This window comes from Ambystoma mexicanum, chromosome 2q, assembly GCF_040938575.1.
Source record: "Ambystoma mexicanum isolate Mex_15411 chromosome 2q, UKY_AmexF1_1, whole genome shotgun sequence".
Classification (NCBI taxonomy): Eukaryota; Metazoa; Chordata; class Amphibia; order Caudata; family Ambystomatidae; genus Ambystoma; species Ambystoma mexicanum.
The window spans coordinates 946,411,350-946,435,507 of record NC_090924.1 but is presented as its reverse complement, the minus strand read 5'-3'; the positions used below and the strand labels follow the sequence as shown (position 1 = coordinate 946,435,507).

Sequence of the window (24,158 nt, the reverse complement as noted above, 5' to 3'; positions counted from 1 at the left end):
TACTTTTGAAGAAGAGTTTCCTCTGGTTCCGAACCCCGCTACAATATTATGTAACATCCCAGCTAAAGCCAAATATTTTAAAGTTAAACGATTTAAAGAATACCTTTTTTTCAATTTCTTTTCATGAAGACTCACAGGATTTAACTTTATTTTTGTATAGAAATCAGCGACTAAAACGCACAAGACTGTCTAAGGGATACTGTGAGTGCCCATCAATTTTAAATGGAGTTCTTCAGATATACTTATGTAATGTACAACTTGAGAGCAAGATAATTCAGTTCATAGATGAAATATTAGTGTGCAGTGAAACATAGGAAAGGTGCAGGGAAGACTCAGTTCGACTAATGAAAATGCTAACAGAGAAAGGATACAAAGTAGACAAAGAAAAGCTAGAATATTGTCAGGAAGAGTTCTTGTACACAGGACCGCTTATCTCTCAAGAGGGGAGAAAAGTGACATTAAGGGAAATGCAACAATTCTTAGGCCTATGCAATTATTGTAGGGCCTGGGTTTTTTACTACAGTACATATATTCAACCACTTTTAAAAATGTTCAAGGAAGCACAGATAAGCAAAAATAAGATAACATGGACATATGACATGACAGAAGGTTTCGAAGAACTCAAAAGGGTGATTTGCACAGCCCCTGTGTTAGGAATACCAGACTATATTGAAGAATATTACTTACTCTCGCATTCAAATGGAGAAGTAATGGCAGCAGTACTTACACAGAAGATGATATTCGGATATGGACACAAACCATTAGCCTATTATAGTGGGATTCTAGACCCAGTTATGAAAGGACATTACCCCTGTGAACAAGCGCTAGCGGCTGCTGCTTTCATAATTGAGAAAGCGTCCAGTATTACAATTGGGTGTTCAATAATGTTATATGTCGAGTGCTCCCTAGTAGCCATTTTGGAGAAACCTAAAAGTACATTGACTACCCAAAGAACGTCTGGATATGATGTGATTATTTTGAATCCAACAATAAAAATTGTTAGATGTAGAATAGTGAATCCAGTGTGATTTATATCAAAACCATTGTGAAAGGATGACTATTTACACGACTGCACAACTTATGCTTAATTTTATGATGCCATTCCTCAGAGAAAATGCTCTTGGAAGAGGAGAAATTCTCTTCATTGAGGGTTCTTTGAAAATTGACCAAAAGACTGGTGAAAGGCATACTGGAATGGCAGTAGTGAAATAAAAAAAGAATGGTGAAGTAGTCGCAAGTGCGAGATTGCCTTCACATTGTTAAGCGCAGGCTGCAGAATTAGTGGCGCTCATCAATGCGCTTCAGAGATTTGAAGATGAGGAAGTGACTGCGTGCTCTGATGCCGCCTATGTGACAACAACCATAAACGCAGGGTTGTCACTTTGGAAAAGGAGGGGTTTCCTCCATGCAGACAGCACTCCAGTGCAACATGTGTCCCTATAGGGAAAGCTCATTAAAGTACTAAAGCTCCCATTGGCTATCACCATGGTGAAGCCCATACTAAAGGGGCAGACTTAATTTCTCATGGTAAAAATGACATAGGTGTATAAGCCAAAAGAGCAGCATATTTTGCTAATATTTCTTATTTTGAATTAGAGGATGTTAAGCAAGGATCGGTAGGATGCATGTTGATCCAGGAAGGATTTAATATGTTATCCATTATACAGTTACATGAGCTGCAAGGTCGTGCTCCACAGGAAGACCAGGATTTGTGGAGAAAATGGAGGTGTTCTGTATCCCCCCACTGAGGCTTTATGGAGACAGGACAACACTGGAAAGCCAGTTATGCCTCTAGCATTATTGAAGGTGCCGATGGAGCAGCTTCACTACCCTGCGCACACTGCCAGAGAGAGTCTTGCTGCAATGATCGCATAAGAATGGTTCACATCATATTTATTATAACATGTTCCACAGTGTATTGTAAATCGCATTGCGTGCCCAAAATTTACAGCAGGGCACACGTTGTGAACAGTGAGAGGAGCAATCACTAGGCCCAATGGTCACTTTCAGCATCTACATATAGACTATGTGGATATGTTATAAGTATTTAACGCATATAGGTAAATGCTGGTAGTAGTATGTCCCTTTTACAGATGGATTGAGGCAGGTCCATGCACGCACCCTGATGCCACATGCGTTGCTAAGTTTCTTGTGCATGAGGTGTTTCCTAGATTTGGTATGTGCGATGTCCTGCAGTCTGATAATGGCCTGCGTTTTGTAAACGAGTTGTTTGAACAGATATTTCTTCTATTAGGCATACCACACAAGTTTTCCTCCACTTATCACCAACAGGTGAATGGTGTCTGAGAGGCTAAACTGACTTCCCAAAGAAATGATAGCAGAAATAAAATCACTCTGAAGAAGGGATGGCTACATTACCTACACCTTGTTTTATTTGCCCTGAGAAACCAGCCTGGTTCAGATTACCACCTAACTCCTCATGAGTTGGTGACTGGATGCCACATGAGAGTACCCCTTGATCATCTCACTCGAATAAAATCTGATGCCCACAGTGTAGCAAAAACATTAAGTGATGCGATGCATGATTATTTGACAAGTATGACGGCTAGTGTTTCTTTTATTTCCCAATAGATCAATAGTCGGAAGGAAGGGTCGAAGAAGATTGAGGAAGGCAACCAAACAATTAATATTATTGACCAACTCAAACAGCCTGGTTTGTATCCACAGGATCAAAGATCTTTGTTAGATCTTGGAATAAGCCCTGTTTTGAGTGACCATACCTAGTAGAGGGGTTCACTCCCACTGCTTTAAAAATCCAAGAAAGAGGAGCCTGGCTGCACCTGTGGAGAGAAAGGGGGAGGGCGACCACAATATATTCTGTGGTCCCAAATGGACAAGGAAAATCTGAAATGTAAATGACCTAGTTTGACTGCAGGTGCAGGAAAATGCATTTATGAGTTAGATAGAATGACCGTGGGAATTACGTTAGCAGCAGGTGAGCTAAAGGGGCTACTGGCAGCTATACTAGGGGAGAGAGCTGATGACATCTGGAGACAAGCAGGATATATGCGAGTGTAGCTGCACAGAACATGACACATGATGGAGTGCCATTCTTCAGTTATATCTTCATTCTTTAAGTATTCTCATATTGTTTCAGTGCATCATCTCTTCTCTTCATGACATCACTTTGCACTTGTAAGGTTCTCTTTACAGCTCTTCAATGTTCAGCAGTACCTGTAGATCTCCTGCTACCACTTCAATATGAGTGTAAAGTTGGTATGGCTGTCTGAGTGCATAACTTCTCTCATACACTTGATGAAATATTGGAATGATACCAGGTGTCATGCAGTGTGTTCTTGTTATTCATCCAATGTGTCGGAGGTGAGGTGGCAGGTTCCATCAGTGACGTATGCATCTGATTCTCTACAAATCTTCTATATTGGAATACAAATTCATAATTTTTTGTCAACTGTAATCACTAAAAATATTCGTTATACCACTGAAATGTCTATAATTTATTTTCTATTCATGTCATTATGAAGCATAAGTCACTGATCTTTTTTTGCATATTAACCAAACTTTGAATTCTTAGATTATATATTATCACAATTCACAAGTGCATGCACTTTCTTTTTTATGTTTATTTTGTTATGAAAACTTGTCATTTAGAAAATAATGTGTTAATGTAATGTTATTACAGTAAGGGGAATTGTAAATTTAAATGTGAACATTGACTATTTTCATAACACTACCTATTAAACATGTTTCAACTTCTATTATTTTTATTTCTTTCTTTACTACTACATATACTTATTATATTCTGTTTAAAATACCTGAAATAGATTTACCAGAATCAGGTACTTTCCCTGCAATTAAGTATTGTCATTGTTTACTAATACTTGAAATACAAACCATTTGTATAATGTTACACATTTTTATTTTAAAGATTAGAAATTGATAAGTACGACAAATTAGTGCCCCACACGTAATCATATCATACTTCTGTATTAGTGTAGTGTTCCATGTCATGCTATGAATATTGTTAAGTGTAATAAAATAAAATATGTATCAAGGAAGGTCAACACAAATATTCATATTTTAACTTATTTAATCAGTAACACCACATTTTATGTAATTATTGATCTCATCAGTGATGTAATGTACGATGTAATTAGTGATTTATCTGTGGGTTTGCAATCAGTGATGTCATCTGTGATGTCATCATTGTGGTCATACGCTGAGCAGCAGGCGGCGCATAGTTAAGATGGACTTGCTCGAACTGAGATTGCTGAATTTCAGGGGTTTTGTTGTGTTAAATCTGATCACCTTCACTCTCTCTTAATCAAGGTTTTTCTCACTGAATTTCAAAGGTCGTGTTACTATGTATATTTCAAATGAAATCTGATCAGGTTTACTCTCACCTAACTAAAGTTTGTTCACTGAATATTTATGTAGATCAGTTCGGTATGGAAGCAATAAGCAAGATTGAGAGTAGACTAGGTACAACTTGTTTTACAATATTTCCGATCAAGGAAACGTTTGCATCTAAAAGCAGTGCAGCACACAGCAACACACGTGATATTAGCCACCTGACGTATTGATGTATTCAAATCCGATGTCCATCCATTATTTTCGTTTTGAAGCCTCTGATTATGGTTGATCTCTGGACATGTTATATCCCTGAATAGAATTATTCAGTCCCAGAATTATGACATTAATCTCTTTTTCTTCTATTGTTTCATATTCAGATCACTTCAGAATGGGTTTATGATCTCAGTGTGTGGCAGATGAGATATCAGGCATGCTCAAATTGGGCCATGTTGTACTCTTCGCCCTCCACCACCCTATCATCATGTTTTCTCCACCATGTTAGTGCACGCTTGCCATGTCCTCAGAGGAGCCTCTCACCTGTACTTGAAATAGCTTTACTTGGTTAAAATAACGAATTTGTTCTTCAAGCTTTGATTGAAATGATTCATCTCTTTTAAATAAAATAAGCACACAGGCAGGTAATGTCACACCTCTTCAACATTCCACGTTCATGGCCATGACGTATCTTTTGTTTTCATTGAAAAAAAGCAGCCACTTAATATCTGACACTTGCGAGAAAAGTCTGTCTGTTTTAGTAACTATTCCTTTGTACGTACCACAATTTCTTGAAAACAGAGCCCTTCTAATGTACTTTTATCAAAACACATGCCATGTGCCTGCTCCATTATTGCATTTTGTCTTATTATTACCTTGGTTTGTGTATACTTTTTTCTCCAACGATTACAAAAAATCTCAGAAATGCGTACACACCTGCAACCAATGGAAGGGAAGTGTTACTCCTCCTTGAAAATGACAATTGCAAATAATCTGAATTGGAAAGAAATTATGTGTTCCCTTACCTTTACTAATCCGCATGGTATGATTTTGAACTTTTTTACATATAGATCCTTACCCTGGCCAGCAATGAACGTGTTCCGCTTACACCGTCAATGCGTTTGCTGTTTGAAATACACCACCTACGGACTGCTACTCCGGCAACTGTTTCGAGAGCAGGCATACTGTATGTGAATCCTCAGGACCTTGGGTGGAGCCCGTAAGTGGTTTTCTTTGTGAGATATGAATGTTGTTTATTATTTGAGTCACTGCAAGGATCGGTTGATAGGGCACCCATGTGATCAGCACATTTGGAGATGCTCTGTTAATTTTAGCATGTGTAGACAACCAGCAACACATTTCAGAGTGTGTCAGGTGCACCCGCTGCTCTATTTAATGAGGTGTCCACTTCTTAGTTCAGACTGCCCTCTTTTTTTAAATAATGGATGAACGCATTTGGTGTGCGCCCGATACACTTCACCTGCCGCGCACACATCTATCCGTAAGGCGCCATGTGCGTGGAATCACTAATGAGGGATGAGCTTGGACCCATGAAACACGTTTGGCATAACAAAAAGAGAAATCTCTGAAGGTTCTCGAAGGTGCAACCTGAAAGAACACTGTTGGAATACAGTGATACAGGCAATGCCATGCTGCAAAGGGGACAGGCAGAAGCAGTCACTAGCAGACCGGCACAGAAACAGACAAAGAGCAATCTACATCTGACATAGGTATATACAGACACAATACTGCCCTGATGGCACGGCAGACAACACAAGCGAGATTAACCCATGTAAACAGGTGCGACCAATCAATTCCCTGCCAGCACACATGGAGCAAAATGAACTTTTCCTGAATACAAACACAGGCAGGCAAGAGACACAGGGACTGCTTGCTATGTGCAAAGTTCTGGAGGCTGAAGGAACCTCGGCAGTCCCAATGCAGATAAGCATTTCTATTTGATTTTCTTCTAAGCATATTTTCAGATTCGTATGAGAACTTGAAAAAAAACACTTACAGCGTGTAAGACTTTATAAAAATTGAGTATAAAGCTTCCAAGTAAGATAATGTAAAGCCAGACTTATACTAAGAAACAAAGTTACGAAACATATCAACACACCTAAGATAGTGCAAGGTAGACATTTTAAAACAAATCACACTGTTGTTTCTATCACAAGGAGCTAATCATATCTTGAACATCATATCGGATGAAGGCTCATGTGATAAAATAGTGTCTACATACAACAGTCATTTTCAGGAACTCCTTGTTCAACATGCTCCCAATAAAAATAAACAAGTTAGACCCAATCACAAATACACAAAAGCTGGTTCAATGCAGAAACCATTAAACTTAAAAAAGACAAAAGAAAATTAGAAAGAAAGTGGCATAAAGATCCCACTGAGGCTAAGAAAGAGATTTGGAAAAACATGGACAACATACACAGAACAAGACAGAATTGAAAAAAAACACTATAACGATCAGATTTCTGCTGCTGCTGCAAACTCAACAGGGAAACTATTTCAAATTTTGAAGTCTATCGAAAAACCAACAACCCTCTCTCCCTCATTTCAACCCACTATAGAAGACTGTGAAATGGTACAGACAGCCTTCCAAAACAAAATCCTAAAAGCCTGAGAAACAATAACAACATGTAATGTTGATGACATATCCTGTCCGTCTTTAATAACAGAAAAGCCCCTCCAACCACAGGGACTGAAATTTCAGTTCACCCCTATATCCCTATAGTACATGAAGAAAACACTCTCCACCATCAATTGTACCTCCTGCCCAGAGAATGTACTGCCCCCCAAGCTAATATTGGATAACGCAGAGATATTCTCTCCTTACCTCCGCAGAATGGTCAATACGTTTTTCAGAGACCATAAGGTTCCAGTGGCAATTAAAACTGTCACGGTCACACCTCTGGTCAAAAAGCCGGACTTGACCAACAGAACCCTGATAATCTTTGGCCAATTACAAACTGTAATTTCCTCTTAAAAATATTGGATAAAATTACTACATGCTTCAGGATTATGTTGACAAAAATGACAACTCCATCCACAACAATCGGGTTTCAGAAGAGCTCACGGAAACAGAATCCACATTGTTGGACCTTCAATCCAGAATTCTAGGTATTTTGGACGAGGGCAAGGTGGGCCTACTGATTCTCTTGGACCTCAGGGCAGCTTTCGATTTATTAGATCATCGGAATCTCCGAGAGGCACTAGACACATCAGGAAACTGCTCCCAGGAAGCCATTGACTGGGTAGCTTCTTTCCTCAAAGACAGATTCTATAAGATCACCTGGGGTAACCACGCATCTTAATCAAGGCCAGTAGACTGTGGCATGCCGCAAGGCACCAGCTTCTCACCACTACTCTTTAATCTTTATCTATGCTGCTTATGCACCCTACTGACAAACATGGGGGTATTCTTTACTAATTTTGCAGACGATACGCAACTGATCATGGAGCTGAGTGGAAATCACACCACGGACAACAATACGTTATCATTCATATACAAATCCATTGACGTATGGATGAGGACAAATTGGATATGCCTCAACGGCAGCAAGGCAGAGCTAATGAAATTTGGCTCACCTTGCACCAGAAACAAACTAGACACTGCCTATTCTTCCTTTAAAATCAAAGAATCAGCAATCAAAGTCTCAGAAAAAGTCAAGACACTTAGTGTCTACTTGCAATCTCCGCCTGGAGCAGAAGTTCAAGTCGCTTTTCTTAAACGCAACTGCCAATACCATCAAAGACTCCTGAGACGAATTAAGCCACTGCTGAGTCAACAGAATAGTGCAACCATCGCAAGAGCCACCATCCTCTCTCGTCTCGATTACGGGAACTCATTGATATGAGCTAGTGGCAAATGCATCAAACAGTGTCAGATTACCAAAATAATGCCATAAGGACCATCACAGCAAACCTAAGAGAGAGCATATTACAAACGATATGAAAGACCTACATTGGCTAGCTATAGAGGATTGCATCACCTTCAAATCATTAACACGAGTCCATCACTGCCTTTATGGTGTTGCCCCCTCATACCTAAAGAAGCAATTCATCCAATATGAGCCAAGTCGTACCCTTAGATCCAGGGACCAAGGACTGTTGATTCGTCAAAAAGGGTCAATGGTTTGGGCAGGGCATTCCCATCCAAAGCAATAACCAGATGGAATAAGCTGCCTGGCTACATGAGAATAGAACCAAATTACCTAAGTTTCTGAAAGAAACTCAAAACCTTGCTTTTTAAATAATGGTCCCTTCCTTACTGACCTTCTTGTTTTCCTATTGCACTGCCACCAGTTTATGTTGTCCGGTCACACTGTCGTCCCTGTCTCTGTGTAATGCGCCCTGATGCGTGCCGGCTGTGGCGTCATATAAATATATAAAATGAAATAAATAAATAAAATAAAATAAGTAAAGTTCTTAGTATTATTCACAAAATCTAAAAAATTGCTTGTGCTTATATAAGCTACTAACAGTATCACCAAACGTTGCTCGGGTCTGTAGCTGACATGCACATGGGGGTTTGCAATAGCTTTATGTATGTTTTATTGTGTCATAAATTCCTATTTTTGAGAAATCGCAAAATTGGCAATCTTCTAAAATTGCATATACTGATAGCACAGGGCCAGGCCCCGCTCCGCCCCTGTGCAGGGTGAATGGGTGGGGTTGGTCAAATTTCACTATCCCCAGTACACCCCAGACTGGTATGCCGACCTTGTGCCCTAACTTCCTATTTTAGGAACATTCTCAAAATGTTCAATCTCCCGAAATTGCCTACTGATAGCACAGGGCCAGACCTTGCAGGGAAAATGGGTGGGATTGGTCAAATTTTCCTATCACCAGTACACCCCAGACTGGTATGCCAACCTTGGGCCAAAGTTTCAACACACCAACTGTTATGTGGCTGGAGCCAACCCCGAACATACAAACACACTTTCACAAATATATATATATAAATTTACAAGGCATTTTTATGTGGAAATTACCCAAATGTAAGTCTCATGGGAATAGCTCAGTGCTCAATCCATCAAGCAATCGAGTCCTTATCCAAGAAACACTAACTGCATAGTTCAGAATGGTCTGCGCTCAGGGGGGAGAACTCTAGAACCGACTTTATGGACCATGTCTGCGAGTGAGATAAACAAGATTAACCTTGCTTCTATTGACCTAAATTTCACTTCTGGTATGTCAAAATAAGTTAAAGCGTAACAGTAGTTTTCTCTGTGTTACTGTTTTGATTTACCTTTTGTTATTTAAAATGAGACTTTTGGAGAGTATTGGGAAGGAAAACTAAATGAAGCAATGGAAGTTGCATAGCGTTTCCTAGAGTTTTCATTTGCATACCTAGACCCCTTGAAACTCCATCTTAATATCCCAAAAGTCTGTGACTTTGTATACAGCAAAACAACTTCCTCATTTTTCCTTGTCTCTAGTCACTTGACGTCTGATTGATAGGCTAAATGGATGGTAATATTTTTTGAAGTCTTTATTCTTGTATTCCTAAGTACAGCATGTTCTCCTGGACTGTTCTCAGTGCTTTTATAAATAGAGTTTTACCTCCTTGGTACTGAGTTTTTTCCCCCGCTCTGCAGTAGAATATCTTTCGACTAACTCACCACTTCTAAAAACATAACCTTCACTTATAAGAGCATTTACCATAATATATGAAGATGGTTTAGTGAAAACAAATAATGGGCATCATTCCATGTTTGCAGGTCCAGAAACAAGGGTGCCAGTAGCAACGTACCCTTTCCGGACCACTAAACTGCAAGTTTGCCAGTAGGGGCACAGAATCACGACAGGCCTGACCTGCTGGGAGTGTTTTCACGGTGCTGGTGCTTCAGCTATCGGACTCCATGGGAATGGGGATTTACCGTTCTGCCGCCTGCCATGATATCCCGGTGGCACTGGGATATTAGGCCGGTGGAAATGGCATTACAGGTTTGCTGGTAACCTGCCGCCTACCGGTGGGTTTTAACATCAACCCCGTAATGAGGGCGAGTGTCTATAATTTCTGATGATATTCTAGGTCAAAGTCAAAGTTAACATTTCTTTATTTTTGAAAAAGCAGCCTTTAATTACACTAAAAATACAAATGCTGCAGAAATACCCCAAAGCTGGAAATGCAGGAGTTTGCCGTTACACACTTTGTGAAGTTCACTTCAAATCTTTTCAAATTTCCACAAAGTTGCATAGTTTTTCATTAACTCCATTAATACCCACAAATCGGGCACAGTGGGTATTTAACTATGCATAGTCTATTAATGACCCATAAGGCAGGTCAGCGCATTAATCGTTCGCTGCTGAGATTTATATGTGATCTGGAGGTTGAGGGTTTCAAACCCAACAAGGTCAAGTAATCTTTCTGAGGTTGTTAAATGATTGCCAACTTCGGTTGGATGATAATACTCGTATGTACATTTATTTTTAAGTACAGCTATTTGGCAGAAGGATTATGTAAATAACATGTCATTATTTTAGCAAGATAAATGGTACACTTGAAGTGCTGCATTTTCTTTCCTAAGCAAACAGCATTAAAACTATGCTGAACTGCTCACAAAATAGTACACCCTTAGGCTCCCTTATCAACACCAGATCCTTACTGGCCCATGCCCTAAAAATTGCTGACACTATTGTCTCACAGAACCTTGACTTCATAGCCATCAGAGAATCCTGGCTCCATGCAGCATCGGGCCCAGCACTTGCCTTAGCCATACCTAACAACTATACCATATTAAAAATGGATAGACCTAACGCTAAAGGAGGCGGAGTAGCCAATATCGCAAAAAGACACTATCAACATTAGCACCATCCCATCTATCCCCATACCATCCGGGGACCTACTGTCAATGAAAATGACCCTATCGGACACAGCCACCCTCAACATCCATTTACTTTACAGGCCACCAGGCCCAATCCTCTCTCTGGAGGGATGATCAAGCCCAACTTCTATCAACTAATACGAAACCTGGCAGTCAGACAATGATTATGGGAGACTTCAATCTAGGTCTCAACAACCGGCCCGATACGAATGACCTCTCACTGGCCAACATGATCTCAGCCTCCGGCTTCTCACACCGAATACAGAACCCCGCACATATCAAAGGCTGCACCCTTGACTGGCTAGCGGACCATAACTGCAATACAGACATCACATTGAACACCCACTGCCTCTGGTCAGATCACCACCTCATAACCTTCACAGTTAACACAAAACCCTAGTCCTGCACAATTGGCACCTGCTGCCCTTTCTAGAAATAAACTGAATATCACAGCCAACAACATCCTCCCACTGCTACAACCTATCCTAACACCTAACTTAACTACAAAAGGCCCTACCACAATGGTTGAAATGTACAACCAAATGGTACTCTCAGCCATAGACAAGATAGCACTGCTCTCCATGTGAAAAGCCAAGCCAGCAACACACCTTAACAGTTCACACAAGCCCTAAAGCCCTACACAATGCAAAAAGACAAGCAGAATCCACCTGGCTAAAACAACCTAATGAGCTCAACAAAACTAAATATAAGAGAGCTGCGTTTCACTACAAACAAGCGGTCCACAACGCCAAAAGTACCTCCTATAATGACAGAATTACAAATGCAAAATCCAAAGCCAAAGAACTCTTTGCGAACCTTAGAGAACTGAAGACCCCAGTACCACAGGTAGAAGTCCCTAACAAAGACGCCCAGTGGTGCTCAAATATCCAGAATGCACTATCCAACAAAATAACTTTACTTCAAAAGAAAATTGAAGCCAAAAAAAAAATGAACACCCAAATGTCACAACCAGACCCCTCACACGGCACCACTATCATTACTAGCACTACACCCCAATTTGAATTTAAGACCGTCACCAACAAAGATGTCCTCAAAATTATCAACAACCTTAAACCTACCAGGTGTCCAGGCAACCCTTGCCCATCCATGGTCATCAAGGAATGTGCCACTGAACTTACCCCGTTCATCACAAAAATGCATGGGTGCTACCGCGCTTCAAAAAACCATCTCTTGACCCTGACATTCCCATAAACTATTGTCCTATTACCACCGTACCATTCCTACTAAAAATATTAGACTGAGCACCATACTTACAAATACAAAGCTACCTGGAGACTAGCAATCTCCTTGGTCTACGAAAATCTGGATTATGACCCCGACATGGGACGGAAACTGCCCTACTGGACTTAAAAATCCAAATGGATGATCTAAAAGATAAAGGAAACTAGCATTATTGCTCCCACTAGATCGCTCCGCAGCATTCGATCTTGTGCAATCACCTAGCCTCAGCTGCCCATTTCTCCACCATTGTCATCCAATGGATGCAATCATTTCTGTTGGATAGAACTATGAGAGTCTTCTCCTCCTCTGCCAAAGGTCCTCCCTCACTGGTCACGTGCTGGGTTCCACAAGGATACCGTGGACCTATGTATCTGTAACTCTGTATGTATATTCTAAGAACTCCTCTGGGGTGGCTTTTTTGTAACCCTTAATCAAGCCTTCTTATGTACCACTTATCAGCGCCTCTATGCCTTAGGGCTGCAGTGCGCTTTACAAATGTAAAATAAAAAAATAAAGGATCTTGCGTCTCCCCAACGCTATATAATGTATTTATCAAACCCCTCTTCGACCGCCTCGACGATCTTGGTGTCACCTAAACCAACTATGCAGATGACACCCAGATCACCATCCCCATCACTGGCGACCACAGCATTGACTCGGCCACCCTCAACGCCATATACCTAACCATTCAAGCATGGACGGTAAACCATGGCCTGTGCCTTAATGATGATAGGATGGAGCTGCTCCTCTTAGGATCACAACTTTGCATTGCCAAACTAAACAACGCCTTCAAAACCTTCACTATTGATGGCAACCTCATTCAAGTTGCAAAAGAAGTAAAACCCCTCTGTTTCTTCCTGGACTCGTCTCTCACCCTAAGTAAACAAGTAAATGCTACAGCATCTGCAACAGCATACACCTGTTAACTCATCAATGCCTACAAACCATTCTTGTCTACGTACAGCTGCATCACACTGGCCAGAGCCCAGATACTGTGCAGATTAGATTACTGTAACACCTTGTATGCCGGCACGAAGACCCAAAACATTGAAAAGCTCCAAGTACTTCAAAACAACGCTCTCTGGGTGGCTCTCAGCATTCCAAAATCTGCCCATATCTCTAAGATTAGACAAGATGCACACTGGCTACCTATACCGGAACATATCAAATGCAAAACCCTAACCCTTACTCATAAATGCTTAAATAAAACAACACCCACCTTCATTGCAGACAAAATAGTAAGATCCCAGACTGCCATGCACACCCGCTCGGCCAATAGGAACCTACTAGCTACACCGAGATGCCACTTACACATGCAGGAGGTAGCAGCTTCCCTGCGCTAGCTGAAAAACATTGGAATGCTTTACCTACCAATCGCAGAGCCAACAACTCCTTATGGAAATTCTGCAAACAACTAAAGACACACCTCTTCACACATGGCCTTGTGACCAACCATAATCATGCTATGTAACCTAATGATCACATCCCTAATCTGTTTCACACCTGTACACATGTAACATTACAAAACTTTAAAGTCACTGTCTACACCTGCAACTTTACAAATATGTAACGTCAATTTTCACACTATGTGCAACCCTTTGAATGACTACGTAAGATAAGCACCTAGATGCCTCTGGGTTAGGTGTGCTATGTAAATGCATAAATAAATAAATAAATAAATAAATAAATAAATAAATAAATATTGCTAAGGTAATACCTGCCGAACCAAAGACACTGGTTGTTGAAATTATTAGTGATAAACTAATTACTTCCAGCTCAGAAGGATAGTACAACAGAGCATGCCATGCACTGCAGGGATCAAGCAGGATAGTCCGCATTCCACTTTCACTTCCTGTTTCTCTCTTGTGACTACTGTGATGATTCTTATGGAGTCATGACTAATTCTCCGACAATGACCTCCTCCTAGGTGGCCAGGAGATGGCAGCTGCTACCTGATCCTGACCCTCGGGGTGGTATTATAAGGGAGGATCATGTGGTAGGAGATCACTATCAGGAAAAGGTGATGGCTCCATCAGGAGAGACACAGTATTCTTCATTTCATAATGAAGAAGACTTCACCATTCCTACCTCATATACACATAACACTACTTTAACATATTCTATCTGCAATGGTTCTTTAAGCAAAAGTCCTGAACAATATCACATTAGAAGTTATAGAGATTCTGTAAACTCCAACTCCCAGAAAGCCTCAAGTACAGAGTAAAGGAAGAGAAAGGCTAGTTGTTTTGAGGAGGCCTGGACAAGCGGGGCATTTAAAGATGCTATCCACTTTTTAAATGAGAGAGCCAGGGAAGGAAGAAGCAGACAATGACAAGGGAGAGCTGTAGTAGGACGCTGTGCAGCTTTAGACACGTTAAAGGAAGCAGGCATCTCTATCCTGCTGCTCGCAGCCGTTACATACCGTTGTGGCGCGAGGCTGACAGGAACACTGCAGGCACCAAGACAAAGCCGTCGGAAGACCAGCAGCAATGGAGAAGCTACTGGGACCACAGTGGTGCAGAGGGACAGTGGTCGTGCAGGAGGGTGAGCACAGAGCTGCCCAGAGAACAGAAATGAGGCCTGCTGTGCAGGGGAATCCATCCCAAAGCGGGAACTTCACAGCAACAGTGTGCTATGATGAAGGAACACTTCAGTACACTGGTGAGTCCAGCCAGAGTCATTGGGGACCCCATGGTGTACCGACAGGCCTCGGAGCAATTAAGGAACTATTTTGAATACCGACCAAGTGAAGTAAACAACTCCCCATGCATGAAATGTCAAGGTGGGGAAAATTGGAACAAGTATTACCCTAAGCAAATGAATAGTAAAGAAGATAGAAAAAGGCAGAGCTTGAATAAATCCCCATTACTGAGATGTCAGTGTGGGGAAGCTTGGAACAAGTAGCACCTCAAGTCAATGAAGGAGAAATACAGTGGAGTAATACAACTCTGTTGAATTAAAGGACAGTGAACTTAAGGAGGAGTCCTAGTGAAGGGAACACACTAGACAGTGTAGGGATGCACATTCAGATCACCGCTGCTCCCAAATGATTTAGATTGCAGAAAATATATTCAATTGTGGAAAATACTTAGATGGTGGTGTAGGGCGAAGGGGGGCGAAACGTATAGGTGGAAGTAGTTGTTGGGGAATACATGTATTTCAGGAATTTATGCAGGACAATACTTATCATTGATTTGCGATAGTGTCACTTAGAATACATTGCATGTGTACGATATTCACAGCATGAACTAGAGCTTTATTCGAGAGTAGGCCTAAATTGTTGCAGGCCGTGTCACAGAGGCACCATCTTTTGTTTGACTATTACATTCCAATTCTCAGTAGCATACACACACCCACATATAACTGCAGTTAACCCTTTAAACAATTAGGCAGGAATGTTATCAATTGAGTGGGAGACTGGCTGCAGCCCAGTACCAAGGCCACACTCATGGGAACCAGGGCAGGGGTCTTGAGCTGCCAAAACAGGAACTGACATTTAGGACACTAGCGTCCCCAGAAGAATGGACCTCCCATTTGAACTACCAGATGCACAGAAATAGTGCTCTTAAATCCTTCATGATTTGGATGGTTTAGAAGGACCTCAGATCCATCCCAGGGAATGGTAGCTGATACTGGGGGGAGTTGAAAACAACAGGGTCTGTGATTTGTGTCAGGGAGAGCAAAGGGTGATGACAAGTTATAAGATTATGACAGGGAGGCACGATGGGGGCACCTACGTGTTTTGGATGAGAACAGAGTTGTCTGTTCACAAGGACCAGACTGACCTTGAAGTTATCTGCTGAGTTCATGTTGATGACCAGGTGCACATCATGTGGTTAGGAGTGAAGGTAGGATGTTGCTTTTTTAACTTTAATCAGTCACCTTGCAGTGCTGTGAGGTGAAGAGCTTGCTACCCATGTAGGGAGAAGACGGCGACGAGGACAATGCCAGCAATCGGCACAGGGGTCATTTAATATCATTAGCATGTATATGGGTATAGCCACTGAGGGTGGGGATTAATACTGTATATCGAATGCGTCATGAATGATGGTGGTGTTTATAAAGTACAGTCAATTTTGATGAGGACAGAAAGCTCTGTGGCAGTGGATCTAGAATACCACTTTTGCCATTTTCTTTTTTGTATACAAAATAAAGCTCTTGTTCTTGTTGAAAAAAGAGTTCACTAGCCTTTTTCTCTAGTGGGTTGTTTTGTCTATGTCTGATTGTCAAGGAGGTACCCTATAACAGTGAACATTGGGAGGCAGGATACCTGGCAGGAGAGTATACCAGGGAATCTGTAAGACCCAGAGTGAAAGGATTCCTGGCACGGGAGTATACCAATAATTCCAATAATATTGCATAAAGAGTGAAAGGATTCCGGGCAAGGCAGTATACTAGGAGATCCAGAAAAATGCATACAGAGTGAAAGGATTCCTGGCAGGGAAGTGTAACAGGAGGTTGAGTAAAATTGCATTTAGCTTGAAAAGAATTCCTGTCATGGGAGTACCAGGAGGTTCATTAAATTTGTATAATGAGTGGAAAGTCTCCTGGCAGGGGAGTATACCAGACGGTCAACTAAAGTTGCATGAAAAAACACATTTTATTTTAAGTATATGGTAAAGAAGTATACCGGAGATACTTTTGCCATATTGTTGGAAAGAGACACTTTGCCATCCTGGAGAAGTTATTGTTTAAAAGAGACATTTTGTAATCCATGAGAAGTTATCATTTAAAAGAGTCATTTCTTTTGGTATCCTTAAAGAACTATTCTTTGAAAGTAACACCTTTTCCATTCTTAAGGAATTATTATTTGAAAGAGATAATGTTGCTATCCTTAAGGAGTTGTTGTTTGGAAGAGACACTCTTGCTATCTTAAAAGAACTGTTGTTTGAAAGAGAAACTTTTTCTAACATACTGAAAAAATGCAGAGGAAGGGAAATCAGCCACTGGATCCGGGGATTCCTCCTTGGAATGTTGGATTTGCCGACTCACCTTAGTTATGAACATGTTTTGCCAAAAATCTGTGCACTTTTTATCATTCATTTCAGTGTTTTAGTTTCCTAGGTATGGGATCTCTCTTTAGGGTTGGGATAAGAGAGACCTTTATCCAACCCTTTTTATTTTTTTTTCTCATAACATTTTATTAGTTATACGGGTTCATTACATCAACAACAGCATTTGATCAGTAATTATATTATTCAGAACTATCAGATCATATGTAGGACCGGAGTTCTGCTTTGTGGTGGCAATGTTCAGATGTCAGAGGTTTTATTAGGGCTCGGCGAGGTAAGCCATCCTTCTGGGAGGAGTGGGTATGGCTGTGACATGCTGAGTAGTCAGTAGAGGGGGCTGCTTTCTAGCCACCTGGTGAGTGGTGGCCTTCTAGACAGGGCTGGGAATCTTGATGCAAAAATCCATAAATGGGTCACAGATATTCCTGTGTCTGGTCAGCGTATTGTTCCGGATTGCGGTTACCCTTTCTGCTACTGCGATGTCCCAGCATTTGGACCACCATAATGCTACAGAGGGCCCATCTTTATGTTTCCACAGGCGGGCCATGGCAATTTTCGCTGCGAGGAGTAAGTGCGTGCACAAGTGGGGTATGTGGCCTGAAATCGGTAATGCCACTCCCCCTTTTTCCCCCAGGAGAACAATTCCCGGGTCCCAAGGAATGGCGAGTCCTGTGATATCCGTTATGTGTTTAAGTACCTCCCTCCAGTATGCCTATGCCTTTGGGCATGCCCATGTTAGGTGAAACAACGATCCAGGGGTGGGACACCCCCGCCAGCAGTGGTCCGAGAGATGTGGATGAGCTCTGTTGATTTGGACCGGGGTCACATAATATCTATAGCAAAGCTTATAGCCCTCCTCCCTATTTGTAATGCATTGTGAGCTTTTGTGCAGCCTGGCAAATATTTTTACTCATTCCTCCACTTCTATTTCCCTTCCCAGGTCCCTCTTCCATTCAGTCATGTATCTTTCTTTTTTTGTAGGGTCCACCCTGTCCAGGAGACGGTACAGTGTGGAGATTCTATTTCTTTTCATAGGGGTCGTAAGAGTGCTCTCCAGAGCTGTGAGTTCTCTTGAGCATTTCTCGCGAACCGTTCTATTAGATAGCCAATGTCTTATCTGAGTGTAGTGAAATCTTTTCCTTTCCCCTACTCCAAATTTCTCTATGCATCTTTCGAACAGGATGGGCTGGCCTTCCTCCAGGAAATCGCTTACGTTAAGTAATCCACCTTCCCTCCAAGCTTGGAAATTATTGGGGCTACATCCTGGCGAGAACTCCGGATTATTCCAGATGGGTGATAGAGGGCCGAGAGTGCCCCTGCCGCCCCATTTTCGAGCTGCTGCTTTCCAGCATCGCACTGTTGTGATCGTAGCAGTTAGAGGGCCCATGTTAGCTTGTCCCTTTATCTCTGGCAGATGTGGGAGGTCCGCAGGGTTTCCCACGCACCAAGTCTTCTCTATCTGCGTCCATTTTGGAGGATCATCCTCCTGCCTCCACATGAAAGCGTGTGACAGTTGTGCTGCTAGGGTGTATCTAGCTCTGTCTGGGACTCCCAGCCCCACCAGCTTTTTGTCCCTCAACATTATTCGCTTGCTAATGCGTGCCTTTTTCCCCCCAGACAAATTCCTGCAGTTTCTTTTGCATGTCTACAAGTGCCGGGCCTGGGATACGGGTCGGAACTGCAGCACATGTATATAACCACCTGGGAATAATGTTCATTTTTATTGCCGAAATGCGGCCGAACCAGGAGATGTCTTCAGAGGGCCATGACTTCAAATCGTTCTTCAGATTCGTAATTAGGTGTGGGAAGTTTTCAGCGTATAGTTGTGCTGGATCCTTAGTGATTCTCACTCCCAGGTAGTCTATCACCTCTTTCGCCGATGGGATAGGCGTCAGTGGGCGGAGGGCTTCTCTTTCCTGTTTAGGGACATTAATCGCTAAGGCTGACGATTTATCTAGATTAATTTTAAATCCTGATAACAGTCCGAAGTCATTTATTTCTTTCCATAGGGCGTCAAGCGACACTGCCAGATTCAATGCTGTTATCAGGACATGGTCAGCGTATAACGCAATTTTATATTCCTTGCCCCCAATTTGGACCCCCCTAATCCTGATGTTTTGCCTAATTTTAGCTGCAAAGGGCTCCATAGATAGGGCAAAAATTAATGGAGATAGTGGGCATCCCTGCTTGGTTCCCCTTGATATCTGTATTGGCATGGATCTCCCGCTGTTAACCCTTAGTTGTGTCGATGGAATTTTATAGTTAGCCATGACCCATTTCGTGAAGTTTGTGCCAAATCCGAAATGTTCCAGGGTCGCCCGTATATACCCCCAGTCTATCATATCAAATGCTTTATGAGCATCTAATGAAATCACTGCTGTTCCGCCCCCAGACCTATGGACATGTTCGACAATGTCTATTGTTCTATGATTATTGTCATTTGCTCCTCTCCCAGGGATAAACCCAGTTTGGTCACTGTCGATTAGGCCCGGCAGGGCCGTGTTCAGCCTGCCCGCCAGTACTTTAGCAAAAATCTTACCGTCATTGTTCATCAGCGTGATCGGGCGGTAAGAGGTAGCTAGCTCAGGTGCCTTCCCAGGTTTGTGTAAGAGGATCGTCAATGATTCCGCCATTGAACTGGAGACGGTGCCGGAAGTCAGGAAAGAGTTGAATAGTCCTGCCAGCTGAGGAACCAGGAGCCTAGAGTATTTCCTATAAAATGAAGCAGTTAGTCCATCAGGTCCGGGAGCCGTTGGTTTCAATGCTTTGATGGCGTCGATTATTTCTTCCTCCGATATAGGCCTTTCGAGGTACTCCAGCTGCTTCCTATTCTGCTTGGGTGTGGAGCGTAGATACTCTGGTAAGTTCTCTATCGTCGTCGGCGGCCCTCTCATGATTTCTGAGTGATACCTCAGTAATTCTGACATTTTCTCTGCATCAGTGTAGAGAGCCTTACCATTCGGTCCAGTTATCGTAAGTATGTTATTTCTGGTTCTGGCCTTTTTCAGTTTCTGCACCAGTACTCTGTTTGCCTTGTTTCCTTTCATGTAATAGAACTGCTTTGTGAAGGCTAAAGATTTAGCGGTGCGATCGGCACAGTGCATCTCTAAAGCTGTCTTGGCCTTTCTAAGGTCTCTTTCAGTCTTCCTGGTGTATCGATTTTTCAGGACCGCCTCCAGGTGATTCACAGTCTCCTCTAGCTTGGCAGCCGCTATGTTTGAGATCCTTTGGAGTTCCGCCCCGGCACTGATTAGAGAGCCTCTGACAACTGCCTTCATCGCGTCCCAGATGATATTAATGGGAGAGGCATCCGTGGTGTTTTCTTTAAAGTAATTGGTTATCATGTTTTCTACTTCCATCCTGATGCATTCGTCCAGTAGTAAAGCATCGTTCAGTTTCCAGTATCTTTGTGCAGGGAGCTTTTGCCCCGATATGGCTAGTTTTGCCGACACTGGAGCGTGATCCGAGACCATGCAGGTGTGTATTGTCGTCGCCTCAAGACATCGGTAAATGACCCCCGAGATCAGAATAAGGTCGATTCTGAAGTAGCCTTTATGCACCTGAGAGTAATGGGAGTAGTCTCTTGAGGATCCGTTGAAGAGCCTCCAGGCGTCTACTGTTTCCGTTTCCCTTAGTAGCTTGGCTAGCGAGAGTGCTTGAGTGTAGTCTGATTTAGTGGGCGGAAGAGTCTTATCCATCTGGGGATTCGGCATTGCGTTAAAGTCCCCACCCATGATCAGGTGCCCTACTTGGAAAGCTAGAATGGTAGGAATCAGATTTTCGATGAAGGCTGCTTGAGCTGAATTGGGGCAATAAATTGACGCTATTGTGATTGGGAGCTCCTCAAACATTCCCTTGAGCAGAAGGAATCGCCCGTGTGGGTCTCTCTTTATGGTGACTTTGTTAGAGGTACTCTGTCGCTTAAGAGTATTGCCACTCCCCTTTTCTTTTGGCCCAAGGAGGCAAAGTATGATTTCCAGTAGCTACTGTACCGGACTCTGTGCTCGTCTTCCTGCAGTAAGTGTGTTTCTTGAAGCAACACAATGGCCCTCATTACAAGTCAGGCGGTGGACCATGGTGCTATTAGCACCATGGTCCATGCCGGATTCCGCCATGGTGGATGGCGGAATTACCGCCTGATTCCAAGGTGAGTGGGGTGGTAATTCCCCATTCATCATTTGCCCTTCCCCATTCCCATTTTTGCCCCATAGGGCATAATGGGGATGGGGAAGGCGCTAATTACGGCACTGTAAATTACGGTGCCGTAATTAGCACCAAGGTCGCTTAGCGCCTTGGACTTTAACGCCTGCAAAAAGCAGGCGTTAAAGTGTGAATCAGGCGTTAAGGGTTTAACGGCGCCGACACTCTTTACGGCGCCGTTGCCCCTTAACGCCTGACTTGTAATGAGGGCCAATGTCTCCCACTAATTGACCCAGTCGGTGTTCTACAGATTTCCGCTTCCTCAGAGAATTGAGCCCTTGCACATTCCACGGGAGAATCGTTATTGTACTCGTGTCAGTCATGTTCTCTTGTTCCTTTATCTTCTTTGCTGGTGCTCATGTCCGCCTGTTGAGATCGCTCCTCCGTGCCTGAATCAGGTGCAGTATTTTGATGATGGTTCCTTATTGTTGTTATAGACGTGTTGTGATGTAATCGTAGGGTTTGGTCTGGGTGGCCGGAACCGACCGATCCAGATTGTCCATTTAACTTTCGAAAATCCTTTCTTCCCCCCTCCCTCCCAAAACAAACAAGTAGAATAGACAACATTCCACTGCCATCGGGAACTGGTGGCGCTGATGCGCCCAACTTGGCCAACTGGGCCACCGAAAAAACTGTAAACTGTCGAGGCGGAAGCCATGCATTCCCCTGCTCGGGGTGGTGCCTTCAGTGCCCTCGCAAACAAACGCTCCAGTTTAAGATTTCTGTCCTCATTTAGGCTTATGGAGCCGCTCATCCCGCAATCTTTCGGTATGCGTCTTCATCCTAAAGACTCCCTCCTCCAGAAGTATGATGGGATTGTGCCTCTATTGTGCCTCTATGTGTCAGCTCGGGTTGGAGTTTTTCCTGGGCGGCGCTCGGGGCCTGCGTCGCCTTGCAGGTTTCGACCACTCTCCCTCAGACGGTTTATTGTGTTGATGCTGGGATGGTTCTTCAGAGTCCGATCCTCCTCCTGTGCTACTGACTGCCATGAATTTGTCGGCCTCTTTTTGTGAACGAATTTGTCTCTGAGTCCCCTCCCAGTTGAATCTGACCGATGTCGGGAATCCCCAATGGTAGGCAACTTTTTTCCCCCTCAGCCACTCTGTGAAGTTTCTCATGGCTCTGCGCTTCTGGAGTGTGGAGTTTGCTAAATCTTGATATAAGGATATGTTGGATCCCTGGAACATTATTTGGCCAATATGTCTTGCTTCCTTCATGATTTCTTCTTTGATCTGGTAAAAATGGACCCGTGCCAGGACATCTGGTGGGAAGTTGGAGGCTGATCTTAGAGCCGTCCTGTGCACCCGGTCCAACTCCAGGGATGACTCGCCCGGTAGGGTTATGATAAAGCTAAGCAGTTGGGAGACGTAGCTTCTTAGCTCTGTGTCCGGAATGGAAGCTGGTATATGTTGTTTCTTCGTGATTGATTTTCGGCATCTTCTTGTTTCATTTCTAGGAGGTCACACCTTTCCTCCAGAGCTCTGATTTTGTCTCTGTCGGTCTCTCCTTCAAACCGCTGGTCGCAGACTTCCGACTCGAGCTCCGCCGTCCTTCTCTCCACATCAATCACTCTCTTGTCCAAGGAGATTATTTTTTGGGTCACTTCTTCTGTGCTTTTGTGAATTTCCTTCGTCAGGGCCTCTAGCAGTTCCTGCAGATCCGTCTTAGTTACCATTTGAGATGCATTGTGCTCCGATGCTTCTTTGGCGGGATCCTTTTCGCCGGGGAGAGACTCAGGTGTGTCCCCTTTTTTGGAGCATTCAGTCTGGGCATTAGCCATCAGCGTTGCAATGTCTGTCTGCTTTGACGCTTTCCCGCTTCTAGACATTTTGATGGGACTCCGACTCACCCCCTTGGTGTTCTCCGCGTGTTCTCACTCTGCTGTTGGGTGGGGGGGAGTTTGTGAGCCAGATGAGCAGATTTTATGGTGTTTTTAGCTAGGGCTCACTGTGTGACTAAGCTCCAGTGTTGGCCCTGCGGGTAACGTGCTGTGCTCCGGTTTCCAACCCCAGTCTCTATCAGTCCCGTAAGTGTGTGGTGGGGGAAAGGGGCTGCTGTGTTTCCAGACCCAGCTCCGCGCCTCTCCTTCAGCCTTGTCCGCTTTACGACCGCTTGATCCGCTTTTCTTCAAGGCTGGGATGAGCCCCGGCGGGCCTGATTCTTCAGCTGGTGAAAGGCTGCAGCGCCGTGGCTTCGCGCCCCAACCCACACCCCCACACGCAGAGCTGCGCTCGCTCGGGTGTTCTCAATGTGAGTGGGGAGAACCAGGGGATCCAGGCCTCCACCTCTGCTCCGCTTCCACTGTCACCGCTCCCCGGGGCTCCTCACCGCTTTGTTTTCGGGTGCCTCCCAGAGCTCACTTCTAGCTGTGCATCAAAGGCTCCCGGTCAATGATCGGTCGGATGACTGATGGGTCGTGCAGCTTCTCAGCGTTACGGCACCACTCCGCCACCTGGGGTGACAGTTCCTCGATGGCTCTCAGCGCTTACGGGCGGCTGCCCCTCCCCCATTCCTCCCGGACTCGCATATAAGTGGA

At 43.4% G+C, this 24,158-nt stretch overlaps 1 protein-coding gene across 1 annotated transcript in view; it reads left to right on the top strand.

The window, feature by feature from the left end:
* Window positions 1-24,158, top strand: part of DNAH11 (dynein axonemal heavy chain 11) — a 4,227,155-nt gene that overhangs the window by 2,360,584 nt on the left and 1,842,413 nt on the right. The window contains exon 42 of the mRNA XM_069648254.1: window positions 5,397-5,545. Coding sequence (XP_069504355.1) covers window positions 5,397-5,545 — 149 coding nt within the window. The remainder of the gene's footprint in view (window positions 1-5,396; window positions 5,546-24,158) is intronic.